Source organism: Dicentrarchus labrax, unplaced genomic scaffold, assembly GCF_905237075.1.
Source record: "Dicentrarchus labrax unplaced genomic scaffold, dlabrax2021, whole genome shotgun sequence".
NCBI classification, from domain to species: Eukaryota; Metazoa; Chordata; class Actinopteri; family Moronidae; genus Dicentrarchus; species Dicentrarchus labrax.
The window spans coordinates 10,260,434-10,275,858 of record NW_026136705.1 but is presented as its reverse complement, the minus strand read 5'-3'; the positions used below and the strand labels follow the sequence as shown (position 1 = coordinate 10,275,858).

The window sequence follows — 15,425 nt, the reverse complement described above, 5'->3', positions numbered from 1 at the left end:
TCCTACAATAATGCCATGTTTTATCCAGACCTTTGATGAATAACTTCATGTTAAAGATCTTCAGAGTGAGACTGGGCCTAACCCAGCATACTACTATTCAAACTGTTGCTCGATGAGGCTCAACCATCTGTGAACTCAGGAGCCTTTCGGTCACACCTCGCCTGTTCCTGTACAACTGCTCTCAGACCTCCACAAAAGCAGCACTGCTAGTCACAGACAAAGCATCATTCATAACACACACACACACACACACACACACATATCCACACACACATATTCTTGCACTCTCATACTGTCTCACAACAAATGCATTTTATTGTACTTGTTTTGAATGTTGGTGGTCATGCAAACACATTTTTAGTTTTTAGAGGCAAAGTAGATGTGGTTTGTGATCTTACTGGCCATAGAGATCTTAACTGAAACACTATCATACATTCTCTACACCGAGTTGCTGGTGACTGTCTTCAGTTTTTTTATACCTATTAAACACTAGAGAACAACACTGAATCTATTAAGATGAAGCTGAAATAAATGAATAAACTGTTTTCTTCAATCTCCACCTTCATATTCTAGTGCACGACCTGCAGGAAAGAGGTAGTTAGCCTGTGGAGTGAAAGTTTGTGATAACAGAAGTATGAAGTAAAAATGCAACAATGGTATTGCAGTGTGTCTTTGTTATAAAATGTTTATTGACAAAAATAAGTATATCACAACCTATATAAATGATCTCATGGTATATTTCAATCAAGTACAGCCTTCATTATTTTAAATGCTCATTAACTTCATATAGCCTACCTGATCTTACATTTCACATGATTTGCAAAATATTCACAGTCATCTAGAACAGTTCCCCTGATAGTCAACATATACTGAATATATACTGTATATAGTCTTAAAAACAACAATATAGCCTATCTCGTAAAATAATTATAATATATAATCAAATTGTTTTTGTTCTGTAGATTCATACATACATACTGAATCACAGTTGTACATTGATCATTGGAAGTGTGTTATTTAATCACAGCTGGATGAGGGTGATAGCTGACTCATACCAAACCCAGAAGCCTGGATAGACTGCCTCACTAAAGGAGGCCTTAAAACGGTGGATGAGAGACATGGTGTCCCCTACAGTGTAGAAAGAGAGGGTCCCCCCAGCGTGGTCTAGGAACACCCCTATACGTGACGAGTAGGGCGCATTGAGATCTATCTGGTCTTTGTTGTGGCGGGCTGAATAGCTGGAATCAGAACAGAAGAGGCTCCAAGACTTGCGGTTGTAGCCGATGCGACAGCTGTCTCCGTAGCCCGTCCTCTTGATGCCTTTGTAGGTGACACCAAGGGCAGCCCCTTCTCCGCTCCAGTCAACCTCCCAGTAGTAAGCTCCTCCAGAGAGAGGCTCCATACACAGGACCTGGGGCAGGGAGTCAAACCTGGCTGGGTGGTCACCGTAGGACTGGGGGTCTCTCTTGAGGGCAGCTTTCCTGTTCCCTCGAGACAAGTAGAGCTGTCTGTAGGCTGTGTTTGGGTCCAGAGTGAGCTGACAGGCATCTAGGATGATAAATCAAACATTAACTTCACAAGAGGAAGTATTTAACTTCAGTTGCTGGGGATAAATGTAAATGAGGAAACCAAAGCTGGAAAAAGCCTCTGTTTCATAGCAGCTTAAAGCACCCTTCACCATTGCACCACCCTTTTAAACTAACTTCTGCAATGACAAGACCCTCTGGCTGGACACACAAATCAGAATAGCCCCAGAGGTTAGACGTCACCTGCCTGCTGTGTGCTGTCTGCAGGTCACAGTTGGTGAGCCACCCGGTGGCCTCGGCTAGTTCTGCCCGGCCTATTATCTGGAATGCCAGAGGTATCAACACTGTCTGTGAGTTTGACCACAAACAGAAGTCCATCTAACAAAGTGCATATTTCACTGTAACTGTAAGGTCACACCCACAAACTTTGAACCCCTTCTCTAGTGACTTTAAAGACTACAATTTTTAAAAATACATGTAAATACTGGCCCCTGACAATTTGCGTAAAACACAATATTGTTAAAATATTAGAAAAAACATCATGTTTTTTCCAAGGATGAAATTTTGTTTTTTACTTTTTCTTTGTTTATCTACGCTGTCTGGTCAGTTTTTTCATGCACTTTATACAAGGAAGGACCGTTAAACTGCAAACTGAAGTAAAATCGCAAAGCTGTGTAAGTGCCAGCTAATATATTTGTAATTAGTCAATCCCAGTCTCTGTCAACACTGTAGGACATACAGTAGTTACCAAAATCAGATTTTGTGGTCAACCACAGGGTCTGACAGAGAACTTCATCGGCATCTAATTTGCCTCATGCACTGAAATAAGCAGGGAGAGCAGTGATTGGTGGCAGTGCAGAAAACAAGAAAACACTATCAGAGAGGCTCAGACTCACATTTCAGGAAATCGTCCCTGTGCTGAGGTTCATGGACTGGTACAGACTTGTACATGACAGCTTCATCACCTGTGAATGTGAATATGTGTATCATGTCAGAAAATAGTGATTGCGGCATAATGGATTATAATACTTTGTATTACTGATATATAATTACATCATGCTATTAATCAGAAAAAAATAAAACTACACAATATATGTGTTATTCCTATAAAGACTGGCACTGTTGGTATCCTCGTTATATTAACCCAGATACTGTGGCTATCACAATATGTAGAAATCAGTGATCAGAACAGTGAAAGACCATGCGACTAGCCAAATTCTACTTTAAAGTGCTGTGTTACTTGCTGGCAGTGTGATATCCTAACCAAAGTAAACATTTAACCCTGTGGCAACTATGCGTGTGACCTCAGGCTACCCTCTAATGAATGTCATGCTCCAAACATCAAACAGGATTACACAATGCCCTATTGAGGACAAGGGAAATTATAAATCTAGCTAACTTTCCCTTCTCAGATTATGCTTAATTTACAGTTTGGGTCAATATAATGTCTAAACACTGCAGTGCTGCTGGCTTTATGTTTTTTTTAAAAGTAATTTGTACTAATATTATTCCATTGCTCACACACCACATAAAATCAACAAAAGGTTTACTCACTTTTTATTGACCGTCTCTTTTTGGATTCATCCAGTTCGCAGAAGGTCATTTTGTTAACTGTAAATATAGAAAATGAATGAGCTTACATGGTAACAGGGTAGTAATATGTTAATAACTTGTTTGAAGACATTCAGACTATTTAAATTCACTTTAGTATTTTCCTGTGTTTTTTTAACATCAAGGTCTGAATCCTGGCTCCTTACTCACCTGTCTTGGCTACCTTAACCAGTTCATCATTGCTGAATTCATTCAGGTGCTGTTTCATCTCAGAGACGGCCTTAGTGACCGGGCCGAAGGTGAAGTAGGGGTTGACGGTCACTGTAGGCAGCTCCTCAGCCTCCGTCTGGGCTATCAGCATGTGGTAGGTCTAATAAGGAAGAAACAACAAGGCGGTTATGATAATGTACTTTAAGTATGTTTTTGTCTTCTGTCTCCTTTTTACATTGTAGTTAGTAGTTACACTGATTGATACACATTCAGGCTACAGAATGGGACTGTATATTGTACAGTGCACTAAATATGATATTTTGCAACACAAGTCTGTCTGTCTGTTTACCTAGTGACTGACTGGTGGCCTGTACAGGATGAAACTTGGATGGGCATTGTGCCAGTATCACTGAATCTATTTAAGTGGTTGTCAGCTACCTGGATGAAGTGGATGTGGTCCTCAGTGCGGGACAGCTGGGTGATCTCGTTGTCTCTCCTCTTCAGATCAGCGATCTCATGGGTCAGACGCTCCATGTGGCCCTCTGCGTTGTTGAGTGCTGCTCTCTTGTTGGAGGAGATGAGCTTGGCCATCTCTTGCTGCATCCTCTCAATGGAGCGCATCATGTCGCTAAACATCTTTTCACATTCCTGCAGCGCTCTCTGGGCTGAGTTCTGCACAGGAAACATGAATTAACTGCCATTAATCAACTGAGTGTCACACTGGTTTTACTAGCACTCTGAGAGAAGCTGTCATCACTCCCACATGAAGGAATGTTGTCTGTGTTGGTAGTTGATTTAACTTTCCATTTAATCTGGAGTGGTTAGTCTGATGGATGATGGCTGCACTAACCTTCAGTGAGTCCACTGCTTGTTTTAGTTCCTCCATCTGCTTGAGTCGGTCATGAATCTTCTCCTGGATCTCAGCCTGGGTGGCGCCCAGCCGTTGCTATGAGGAAAACAACAGACATTGTTGACGATGGTGACAGAAATTCTACAAATCAGCAACTCAAACTGACAAAATCATTTAATCAAGATGTTTTTAAAACTTTTTAAAACAGTGTACAGCTCTGGGCTACTGGAGTGGAGTGGAAGCAGTACGTGCAGGTAGCAGCCTTACTTTCATGGGTGTGTCTCAGTAAACGCTCAAGGCTTTGTTTTATCTGCTTGTTCAATCTATTGTAAACTGCTCTTACATTATGACCTGCCACTGTGTCACAAGTGCAATGCACCGTGATATGTGCATGTGCCACCATTGATTCACAATCGACGAGGCTCATGGACATTAAATAGTTCTTCTCATGTTGAGCAGAACACATTGTAGCATTCTTAGTGTGCCTGTCAGTCTGGTGACAGTCTGACAAACCAGTGTTGTCACAATAAGTAAAGTGTTTCCTACCTGCTCTTCCGCCCTCTCCTGCTCAGCAGACACCATGTCGTGACCTTTGTGTTCTTTCACGGTACACAGCACACAGATACACATCTGGTCAGTGCGACAGAACAGCTCCAGACCCTTCTGATGCTGGGGACAGATCTGTCTGTCCAGGTGGCCGATTTCATCCACCAGCTTGTGCCTTTTAAAAGTGGCTGACTCAAAGTGGGGCTTGAGATGCCTCTCACAGTAGGAGGCCAGACACATCAGGCAGGTCTTGATGGCTTTGTGCTTCTTGCCAATGCAGATGTCGCAACCTACATCCTGGGGTCCTGCGTAGTTGTAGTCAGGGGACGGAGGTGGAGGTGGAAAGGATTCGGCATTGCGTTGGATGGTGGAGTGCCGGGAGCCTCCCATGCGTCTTGGGGTGGGCCTCTTGTTGTAGGTGACCCTGCACTGTGGGCAGAGGTAGGAGCCTGTGTGGTCAGCATGATCCCAATATGTCTTCAGGCAAACGGAGCAGAAGATGTGGCCACATGGAATGGACACGGGATCCCTGAGGTATTCCTTGCACAGGTGGCAATCTTCCTGTTCAGATGACATTGAGACGATTTTGCGTTGTTCCCTCTGAGGTGGTGTAGATGCTGTGACGGCAGTCAGTGACTTGTGTCAGCACAGTGGCAAAGTGATCCTACAGGTACTACTGGGGCAAGTTATATAGAGTAAACAGAGAGGGCGGCTAAACTGGTTAAGCCGAAACCAGTCAAACAAGGGCGGGGCTAGAAAAGAACACAGTGAATGGCTCCATCAGTTACAGAATGTTAGCAGAAGGAATAAAATGCATGGTCATAAGGTTTGGCCCTGACAGCAAAAATGTAATGTAAAAAAGTGTTTTTTTAATTTCATGTAGACACCATTACAAATTAAAAGACAATATAGTCCTTGGGGATTGTATACATTTTGGCAGGAAAGGAGAGCAAAATATTTAAAATATATTTTTTTTATTTGCACCCCATAAATATATGAGTAAAAGCCAAATATTACATACAAAGGTAAGTAGCAGTCTATAAAACAATGCAGTGTACAGGGGAAAAAAGCACAGGTGTATCACACTCTATAGTTGAATGAAGTCTTAATTGCTGAGTGTTAGAGATTGCCTAGAGACAGACTGTTCCCTCTGGGCATGTGATGATACCCACTCAAGTCACAGCACAAACTGACCTAAAGCTAAAGAGATTATTTTCTGCATTTTGACTAGTAATGATACAACTACTTTTCTGGTAATCAGCTGTAATGTCTCATCAGCAGCCGCATCAGCAGTGACTCCGTTCACTGTGTCGTATGGCTCAATGGATGTAATGTAGCTTTACTGGCCTTGGTTAAACCTTCACCTCACCTGTAACCAGTTAATGATCAACTTTGTTTTACTTTGCATTTCATGACCACTGATTTCTTATGAGGCTTGACAGAACACCTGTTGTTTACATGTAAGTCAACTCTAGAACTGTACTTCTGTGGCATACAGTCAACTGCGTTAATATCTCAAATAAGAAAATGCGCTCCTTTAAACCAAAGCAATTATAAGAATGTTTTCTCTTCTGAGCTAAATACCTTCCTCTGTAGATTTCATCTGAAAGTGAGCACACCTCCCAGCCAAGATGGAGTTTCGGGGCTGTTGAAATGGAGATAGGAATGCAACTACACTTGATAGCCCAGATAACAGGAGGGCCGAGAAAGCCTGCTTAAAAGATTCCATTGTGTTAGAGCCAGCGTGGCCCAAGTGGAGTGCCAGGCATTATAGGGTCTGTTGTCCGTCAACAACGGGTAACTACAGCTGACATGCAAGACTAAATGTAGCATCTTATTTGACCCAAAAAAAATCCATTGACAGGGGTCGTATTCTTCAGTGCAAGTGACACAGCTTTAACTGAGCATTGGTGTGATTATAATTAGCTGGAAATCATCAAAAACATATTTTATTATAATCATTTTGACCTTCAAAAGACCTTGAATCTAGGCAATATTACAAAATTTGCAAGAATTACTTACATAATGACATTTTTATCTTGTGGTTTGAAGTTAATATATTCATTGCACATAGTTTGCATGAGAATCAAATAAATCTGGTCACTATTTCTAATGACAAATGCAACAAATAAATATTAATTATCGGTGAAAATGGTTGAATTGAGTCAGTCTCCAGAGTTTTAGTGACTTGTATGCTCATCTGACTGCAAACTAAGCAGATTTTCTCTATCATACCAGTAACAATTAAAAAGGCACTTCAACAGACACTGTTATTGGTCCCGATTCAATTAGGACATTTTATTATTGTATTGCAAAGCATGGCTCCTCCTTACAAATTTTCTTGCATTTTTTTCTTTTCGGTCTGTATCTAACTGACCTTTCAACCCTATTTTTAGCCAGGAGATGAACTTTGCTTCCATAAAACAAAAAAATAAAAATTTTATGGATAAGAACCCGTTGGTCTACACTTACTTTACATCACCTTAATATCCGAGCCACCGCACGCACGATGGTTCTGCTCAACTTCTGCATGACATTTTCTTTTGCTTCTAAGCATCAGTTTCATAGCAGACAGGCTTATGAAAACAAACATGATCAAATGAATGATCTGCCACGTGTACATTACTTACATGTGACCCCATTTTCTATACTTAAAAGTGTTGCAAAACACAAAAATGTTTTCCCTGAACTTCCCATGAGTTTCTAAGTCAAGGGCTCAGGTTTGATGCTGTTTTGGCTGACTAACTAACTTTGTTTATCATGCTTATCAATCTATTGCACGAGACCCATTGTCCGTCTTTTGGGTCAAATGTATATTTTCAGCAAACTATGTAACTACTACACCCAAATATAACCAGGCTGTTTTGTATTTTATGTCAAATCTACATATTGTCATCATGACACCATGGAAATGTGAGACTACTATTTTGGGATTACTACAGTTTTTATTTGAACTTTGAATGCAACTGATAGACACTGAGCTAGTTTTTGGCCATCTCCTGGCTGAGGCTGTCGTGATGACACTGATGTTTACTAGCAGTGTGCAGCTTTTTCATTCACACTTGGTCTGTTTCAGTACTCTTCGTCTTTGTACATCTACCAGTGTCATCAAATGTGTTCCCATAACACGCTCATAGCATGGTTAAATATTGTGTCCTCCTGTCTTTATTATACTCGCACTCAGTGACATGGGCCCTTGTTTCCTTTGATCAAATAGCCATTTGTGTTCTCCTCCACTCACCCTGCAAAAAGCACACTCACCACACCTTAATGAAGGTTGACCTTTCTCCTTGAACTTGTAGTGAGATATTATGACTGTGGAGTTTCTGTCTGCTTCACCAAAGAACACTGGGACTTCCTACTCTTTTAGAGAGACTGTATCATAAACATGACCATTCTCAAAGAAATAAACATTTGTGGACATGTGCACTTTATAAGTCTTTACTTTTCTGTTGTGAGTTAGAAATTCTCAAGTAAATCAAAGCTATATTCAGAGTTTTGTCCCTTGTTAGTGGCCCTTGCAAGTAGCAGGTAGTTAATCTGTAAGTGCAGAGTGCTCCCTTTACTCCGCAGGAAGGAAGGAAAACTGGCTTATCAGAAACCTGACCAAATATGGAGGGGTGAAACTACCAAGTGTATGAAGTAATGCAAGATATGAATTGAAGGTGGAGCCAATGTACTTTTTACAACCAATAATTCATATTTATTTTTTGCTACATGATTCCGCATCAGGCAGGAAATGCAAAATATAAAACTTTTATTTCAAGCAAGAGTTTCTTTACAGTGTGGGCTCTAATAAAGACTGAGAGAAAGCTACTGTGAATGGGGCATTAGTTTTGGTAGAACTCAGTAGAATAGGGGTGATTGAAATGTTAATGAGAGGCTATGACGTCAGCAGGCACTTCATGTTGCAGAGTGAGTCAAGGTCACAGGGCAAAATTAGGCAACGATGAGAGGGACATTTTTAGAAGTGACAAAACACAACCTAACTTGTGATGAAACATGTACACAAATATGTAAACCATCCATTGTAACAACACACCTGGACCTGGCAGGAATGTTCCTGTATGTGTACACGTACCCGTGCGTGTGAATGTTTCCGGTTGGTGTCTGAAGCATGAATATTTCTCTCCTGCTGCACAATCATCTTCATCTACAGTTACAAACTGAGTTGTGGAAGTGACCCGACTGGTCTGACTGGACACAGTGTAAATACTGCAGCTCTGAACACTGGCTGCTCTTGGGCAAATTGCCTACAGCAAGTTAAACTTTTGGGTGATAAGAAAGAGCAAGCATGGAGCAATGTATGAAATTACTTTGAAACTCTGCTTGAGTTCAGAGTGTCTCTGTTTGTTTATTGGGTGGTCCCTTAAATTCCTACAGTACCTTAGGCTGCATTTATGTTTGTCGGACTATAACCGGTTTAAGACAATGGCGATTCTGTCTGACAACAATAGGTGGAAATACAGCTGCCGAGAAGTGTGTGCGCAATTCGTCCACAGATGAGCCACATGAGGAATTTGAGAATAAAGGAAACTCTGAGGATAATGGAAGCTTTTCTAGCTACATTAATCGTCACTTCTTTTTGTGCTTTTTACATTTCATTCATTTTCTTTCTCTTTTGCTCTCTCTCTCTCTCTCTCTCTCTCTCTCTCTCTCTCTCTCTCTCTCTCTCTCACTCACACACACTCACTCTCTATCCTCTCCTGTCAGCCCGCCCTCTCTCTCCCTCTCCCTCCTTGCTCAACCTGCTTATCTGAACTGGGCAGGGCTCGATATACTCACAGCACAGGGGGAGGGCCTTGTCTGCTTTCAATCAATAACCTCTGGAATTCAGAAATACAAGTAGGTCCTGTCTCTTGCAGGCTGTACCACACTCTTGAGGGCGGGCTCCCAGGCACACTCGACGGAATCTCTATCTGCTCTTGGCACTCTCTGTCTTTTTTCCACAGGTCTGACTGTGTTTTGAGCCCATCACAATGGCTGATCACACTTCTCCAGATTATTTCAGCTGCTCCCTGTGTCTGAACCTTCTGAGGGACCCTGTGGCTATCCCCTGTGGCCACAGTTTCTGTATGGACTGCATCAGTGGCTACTGGAATGAGGCTGACTACACAGGGATTTACATTTGCCCCCAGTGTAAGATCACATTCACCCAGAGGCCTGTACTGCGGCCCAACGCCACTCTGAGCATGGTGGCTGAGAAGATCAAGAAGAGTGGTTTGACCCTCAACCTCAACACGTCCCAGGGGAACCTCTACGCCGGGCCGAGTGACGTCCCCTGTGACTTCTGCTCTGGAAAGAAATTAAAGGCTGTGAAGTCCTGTCTCAACTGTCTGGCGTCCTACTGCGAGAAGCACCTGAAGCCACACTATGAATCAGCCACATTCAAAAGGCACAAGCTTGTGGACGAGCTGGGAAACCTGGACAGGAAGATCTGTCCGCAGCACCAGAAGTCACTGGAGCTCTTCTGCCGAACAGACCAGATGTGTATCTGTGCTATCTGCACAGTAAGTGAACACAGGGGCCATGACATTGTCTCTGCTGAGGCAGAAAGGGGTGAGAAGCAGGTAAGAAATCCTCCTGTCTCTGTTTGTTTTATAGACTAAATTCTCAATGGCACAGGAATAGTACTGTTCACCTGTTAGAAAAGTCACTTTAAGTTAGCCTCTCAGAGAATGAAAGTGTGATTTCATGTCATAAAGATAAGCAGTATATTCAGTTACATGAGAGAATCCAGCTAAAACTCCTCTGCTAAGTCAACTCTAATATTTTTTTTAGACACATTAACTGTTAAAAAGAGGCACATCCTCGATACATTAGAAGCATGCAGTCATTGGAGTATTTTGAGTGAAAGCAAACAGGTTGTTTTTCCCAACTCCTGCCCCTGCACTGTGACTGGCGGCTGTACTTTGACCCATTTCACCAACACTATCAGCTAAACTGGCAGGCATTCACCGCCAAAATAAATCCAGCTCTCTGATTAGCTGTATGGAGGCTGGGGGAGTGTCTGAGTGAAAGGTGCTTTTCGGAGAATGTGGTGTTTCAGCTGTGGGATAGTTACACAGAAACCAGAGACTTCCTTCTGCTGCATTGGTTTCCACCTGTGGGAGTTGGTCTGTAATGATACTGGAATGTCAGGGAGTCAAGGCCATCCAACACCTCATGATAAACCAATCGCAATGTTGTAACCACGGCAATGCACATTCACAATGCAAACGACTCACCAATCATACTGCCTGTAAAAACTATGTAGATGAGATAAGACTGTCAACAGGTACTGTCGTATAAATCTGCATCATTCAGAGCAATAATGCTTTTTATGCATGAGTAATCTATAAGGAGTGTTTTTATGGCAGTCCGGAATATGGGCATGATGAAGTTATAATTCTTCCTGCTGTTTTCTTTACAATACGGGGAGTCTGGTTTCTCTCATCCAAAGATTTACAACCTGTCTCACACATCTCACTCCGTCTCCCGCTCTCTCTCCCCTCCCCCTCTCATGTTCATTCCCCGCATTCCTCAAGCTTATCTTGAAGAATGGGTTGGTGGGCTTGAGTAAAAGCTGAATTAGAAGCCCTCTATTCTGCACGTCAGTACTGTGTGCACCTTGAAACATCTCTTTAAAAGTCAGGCAGCGGTAGATTCACATTCCTAACATGGCCAGAATTCCATTACAGATCCCCCCCCCCCCGAGATAAAAGCCGGCCGTATTAAGAAGATTCTTTGAGTCGGGTTTATTAGACATGCCGAAGGGCCTCCCCAGATATCCTTGATGAGAAAGAATGTTTTTAGCGAGCCAACAAATGTGAGGCTTTATATGTCATACAATAAAACAGCATGGCATCACTACATCTTATGCATAATAAATTAAAGAGAGCCAGTACAGGCAGTCAGCGTGCGGTTGCATGCTTGACAAAACAGTGAAATAGATGGCTGTGTAATATCCCTTTATTCTGCAGAAACTGTTGGGAATCTCTCAAGCGGAGATTAGACAGAAATGCCAGGAGAGGATGAAGGAGCTGGAGGAGCTGAAGACTGCTGTGGATTCACTGAAGGTGAGGATTATATGTTCATAATATGTCGTACCTTTCCACCATACCAACTTTCTTGATTATTCATATTTAAAACTGTAAATTTCATTTTATGTATTTCTATGCAAAAAAAGAAGCTTTAAGGCACTGACTACACAGTTTCATGTATAAAACACTGACATTTTGAGTGTTGTGTCCAGAACTCGGCCCAGAGAGCCATGGTGGACAGCCAGAAGATGTTTGAGGACATGATCCGCTCCATTGAGAGGATGAGGTCAGAGGTGAGCAAGTTGATTGGCATCAACGAGAAGGCTGCTTTCAACCAGGCCGAGGCTTTGATCGAGCGGCTAGAACAAGAGATTGATGAGCTGAAGAAAAAGGAATCCGGCCTCAAGCAGCTGTACAGCACTGATGACCACATCCACTTTTTGCAGGTAACACACAGCTTTAGAGCGACTTTTGAGGAAGACATACATCTGGACTTGTCATTTCATGATGTTAATGTAGTATGATGGTGCTGACACAGTAGAATGAGTGATTTTTTTGTGTTATTGTGACTTTGCATTTTTATTTTGATTCAGGCCTAATACCAGTCAGTATACATATGGGTGTTTTTTAATAAGACAGCTTACTTAGACAGGTTGTCCATAATCACAATGACCGGAATTTCTAAACAACCACTTGAAGAGGCATTAATAGCAGCACTTTGATATATTACTCATAATATGGAGGTTGGACATTTGGAAGGACAAAAAATATTAATCTAACTCCAGAGTGATGTTTTAAAAAGTTTAAATCCATTCATGTGTAAAAGAATTTAAAAAATTAATTAGGTCAACTCTGTCCTCGTCATGACACTTGCTTTTCCTTTCCCATCAGAACTTCAACTACCTCTGCACCCCCACTGATGACGGCTTCATACCCAGAGTGACGGTGAACCCTGACTTCTCCTTCGGGGCCGTCAGGAAAGCTGTGGCCGTGATCAAGGAACGCCTGGAGGAGTTTGGCAGAGAAGAGCTGCTTAATATCTCCAAGTCAGGTCTGACCTTAGCAGCAGAAACACAGTACTTCTGCATGGCAACACCAACTTACTCAGTTTGCTAAGTGTGATTGTGTTCTATCTTATAGTGAATGAGGTCCCGGTGTACACTACTACAGAAAGTCGAACATTGGACAGAAGGAGCAGAGGTGAGTACTGTCACGTCCTATAGCAATATCAGACTGTAGGAGGTTAATTATTATTTAGGTTGATAATGCAGTTGCCATGAATTGTTGGAACCACAAAGCAATTGCATCATACGTTCTTCTGGTTAAGACACAGCAGAAAAACACAGAAAGAATTAAAGGCATGTGTGTGGGTAGATGAAGTTCACATTGACCTAACACAGTGTTTCTTCATGTGCAGGCAAAGAAATGACAGTGGACAACACTCCTCCAGAGCCAAAGAGCAGAACTGATTTTGTGAAATGTAAGTATCTGGTGTATTTACCTGAAATATGACAATTTAACTGTAACATCAAATGAATATTATCAATATGTCTCTCCTCCAGACTTCTGCCAGCTGAAACTGGACCCTAACACAGCCTACAAGGAGCTGTACATCTCTGAAAGCAGCAGAAAAGTCATCCGCACCAGGGACCTGCAGCCCTACGGGGACAACTCAGAGAGGTTCGACAGCTTTGCCCAGGTGCTGTGTCGGGAGGCCCTGTCCGGAGGCCGCTTTTACTGGGAGATCGAGTGGAGCGGGGAGTTCTCCATCGGAGTGGCCTACAGGAGCATCAGCCGGAAGGGCAAAGGCTCACTGTGTCTGCTGGGCTACAACGATAAATCCTGGAGTCTCCTCTGCTCCGACACAGGTTACTCTGCCTGGCACAACCGGGTGGACAAAGCCATCAACGCCCCCCACTCCCCCAGGATAGGCGTGTACCTAGACCACACTGCGGGTGTGCTGGCTTTTTATAGCATAAGCAACACCATGACCCTCCTGCACAGGTTTGAGACCACATTTGTTGAGCCACTCTATCCAGGCTTTGGAGTTGGAACCTCAGTCAAGATCTGCAATGTCAAGTGAGCCAATATTTGAGCTCTTATTTGAGAATCTGAAAATATTTTCCACGTGTTTTTCTTAATATACAGCAGTGCTTTTGGAATATATATTTTTGCAACCTTTTGAAACTGTACCAAACCACATTATTGAAGTTGCTTTTTTAACTCTACACATCACTTATTGCTTTTGGCCTTGTACTGTCAAATGACATTACTGAAATAAATAACTATTACATAATCACACAAATACAATATAAATAAGTGTTATCCCTTTTGGCATCTGATAAGAACTGATGGATAATATTATAACATGTCAGTATGTAATAAATTAGTCTTACTGAGCTAAACCTGTAAATGTTATATGTTCCCACTGATAGTTGTACCATCATATTTTTACACAACTATTGCTTTATGAACATATATCATATCTCAAGTGATGATGTTATTATAAGTCATAATGAATGTAACCTGAGGTACATTTGCTTATGATAGGTCATCACATTCATGGCCAATATTATTGCATAAATTAATTTAAAATATATTGCACTCTTATGATCGGTATGAGTAATATAATAATGTTCATGTTGGTGCGTGAACAGGTATTGTTATGGTTTCAACACATTTAGAAGAACATTTCATTGTCATTTCATTTTGCCATGTTCCGATATTATCTGATCGTTGCCATATCAGTTGCTGAGAGTCCTTACAGTTTTTTTCACTTGAACTAACCCCTTATTTAATTTTATGTATGTTTACTTATATAATGGACAGAGTATAATTGATATCAAAAGACTTGTTTTGTAACAAAATTATTCATCAATAGTTCAAAATAAAGAGCTAAATGAATGAATTGAGTGTTGTGTTTATTCTGCATAAAAACATAAGGACCAAATTGTTTTTTTAAGTATTATTTTTGGCTTTTATTGCCTTTATTTGATGGGACAGCTGAGGACAGATGGGGGGCACAGAGAGGGAGGGGATGGCACGCACGCAGCAGGAGCCCACAGGTCGGATTTGAACCCTGGGCCGCTGCAACAAGGACTCAGCCTCAGTACATGGGTTGCCAGCTCTACCCACTGAGCTAACCAGGCACCCCAGGACCAAATAGTTCTGATCTATATTCTATCTATATAGTCTTATTGGATTGTGCTTTAACAAAGCTGTGGTCTAAAAGAATGTCAAAGGAATCTGTAACAGAGATATCATTTGAACTTTTGCTTAGATAAAGTATTTGACTGGTATGTGAACAACCAAACCACCTGCTCTGAAACAAATAGTTCTACTACTTGAACAGAGACAATACTCACGGCTCCCTCTGTTGGTTGATTACAGGAATTTAACTGAAAAATGTTTTGACTATAGACCACAGAATTTTCATGCACACTTATTTATGTATAAAACCAGCTTTTTAAGTAATTTATCTTTGGGGGTAAAAATCAAGATTGCATTTTACTGCACAAACATGATCAAGTGCAAATCCAAAGTAGTTATTAAGAGAGAGGTGGGGTGTGCAACAGTCATATGCAGAGCGGTGGGACAGTAATCTGTTTCTTCATATATTTTTCAGCAGAACTTTCCACAGGATTCAATTTTTGACAGACATTTTAACCTGTAGGAAAAGCACAGGTATTACCAATACCAATAACAATGTCTACGCTATAT

At 41.6% G+C, this 15,425-nt stretch overlaps 2 protein-coding genes across 4 annotated transcripts; one reads left to right on the top strand and one right to left on the bottom strand.

Annotated features, from left to right (window-relative positions):
- Positions 1 to 667: 667 nt before the first annotated feature.
- ftr83 (finTRIM family, member 83) lies at positions 668 to 5,359 on the bottom strand. Of its 3 annotated transcripts, none has more exons than XM_051400884.1 (8): positions 4,684 to 5,359; positions 4,138 to 4,233; positions 3,726 to 3,959; positions 3,288 to 3,447; positions 3,081 to 3,137; positions 2,423 to 2,491; positions 1,770 to 1,847; positions 1,399 to 1,548 (listed from the first exon to the last, which is right to left on the bottom strand). In XM_051400884.1, the coding sequence occupies exons 1-7, from the start codon at positions 5,257 to 5,259 to the stop codon at positions 1,795 to 1,797; spliced, it is 1,245 nt and encodes a 414-aa protein (XP_051256844.1). In that variant the 5' UTR covers positions 5,260 to 5,359; the 3' UTR covers positions 1,399 to 1,548; positions 1,770 to 1,794. The 3 variants fall into 3 exon arrangements, with proteins under 3 accessions (XP_051256841.1, XP_051256844.1, XP_051256842.1); XM_051400882.1 differs by having other exon boundaries at positions 1,410 to 1,548; positions 1,774 to 1,847; XM_051400881.1 differs by lacking the exon at positions 1,770 to 1,847 and having other exon boundaries at positions 668 to 1,548.
- Positions 5,360 to 9,502: 4,143 nt separating this feature from the next.
- ftr82 (finTRIM family, member 82) lies at positions 9,503 to 14,609 on the top strand. The gene is made up of 7 exons (XM_051400880.1): positions 9,503 to 10,253; positions 11,646 to 11,741; positions 11,918 to 12,151; positions 12,597 to 12,756; positions 12,846 to 12,905; positions 13,123 to 13,185; positions 13,268 to 14,609. The coding sequence occupies exons 1-7, from the start codon at positions 9,663 to 9,665 to the stop codon at positions 13,786 to 13,788; spliced, it is 1,725 nt and encodes a 574-aa protein (XP_051256840.1). The 5' UTR covers positions 9,503 to 9,662; the 3' UTR covers positions 13,789 to 14,609.
- Positions 14,610 to 15,425: the final 816 nt, after the last annotated feature.

Coding starts and splice junctions, on each gene's coding strand:
- ftr83 (XM_051400881.1), bottom strand. CDS start 5,259: ATGTCATCTGAACAGGAAGATTGCCACCTGTGCAAGGAATACCTCAGG. Junction 3,960..4,137: donor AAGCAGTGGACTCACTGAAG/GTTAGTGCAGCC, acceptor TTTCCTGTGCAG/AACTCAGCCCAGAGAGCGCT. Junction 3,448..3,725: donor ACCACATCCACTTCATCCAG/GTAGCTGACAAC, acceptor CTTCCTTATTAG/ACCTACCACATGCTGATAGC.
- ftr82 (XM_051400880.1), top strand. CDS start 9,663: ATGGCTGATCACACTTCTCCAGATTATTTCAGCTGCTCCCTGTGTCTG. Junction 10,254..11,645: donor CAGAAAGGGGTGAGAAGCAG/GTAAGAAATCCT, acceptor TTTATTCTGCAG/AAACTGTTGGGAATCTCTCA. Junction 11,742..11,917: donor CTGCTGTGGATTCACTGAAG/GTGAGGATTATA, acceptor TGTTGTGTCCAG/AACTCGGCCCAGAGAGCCAT.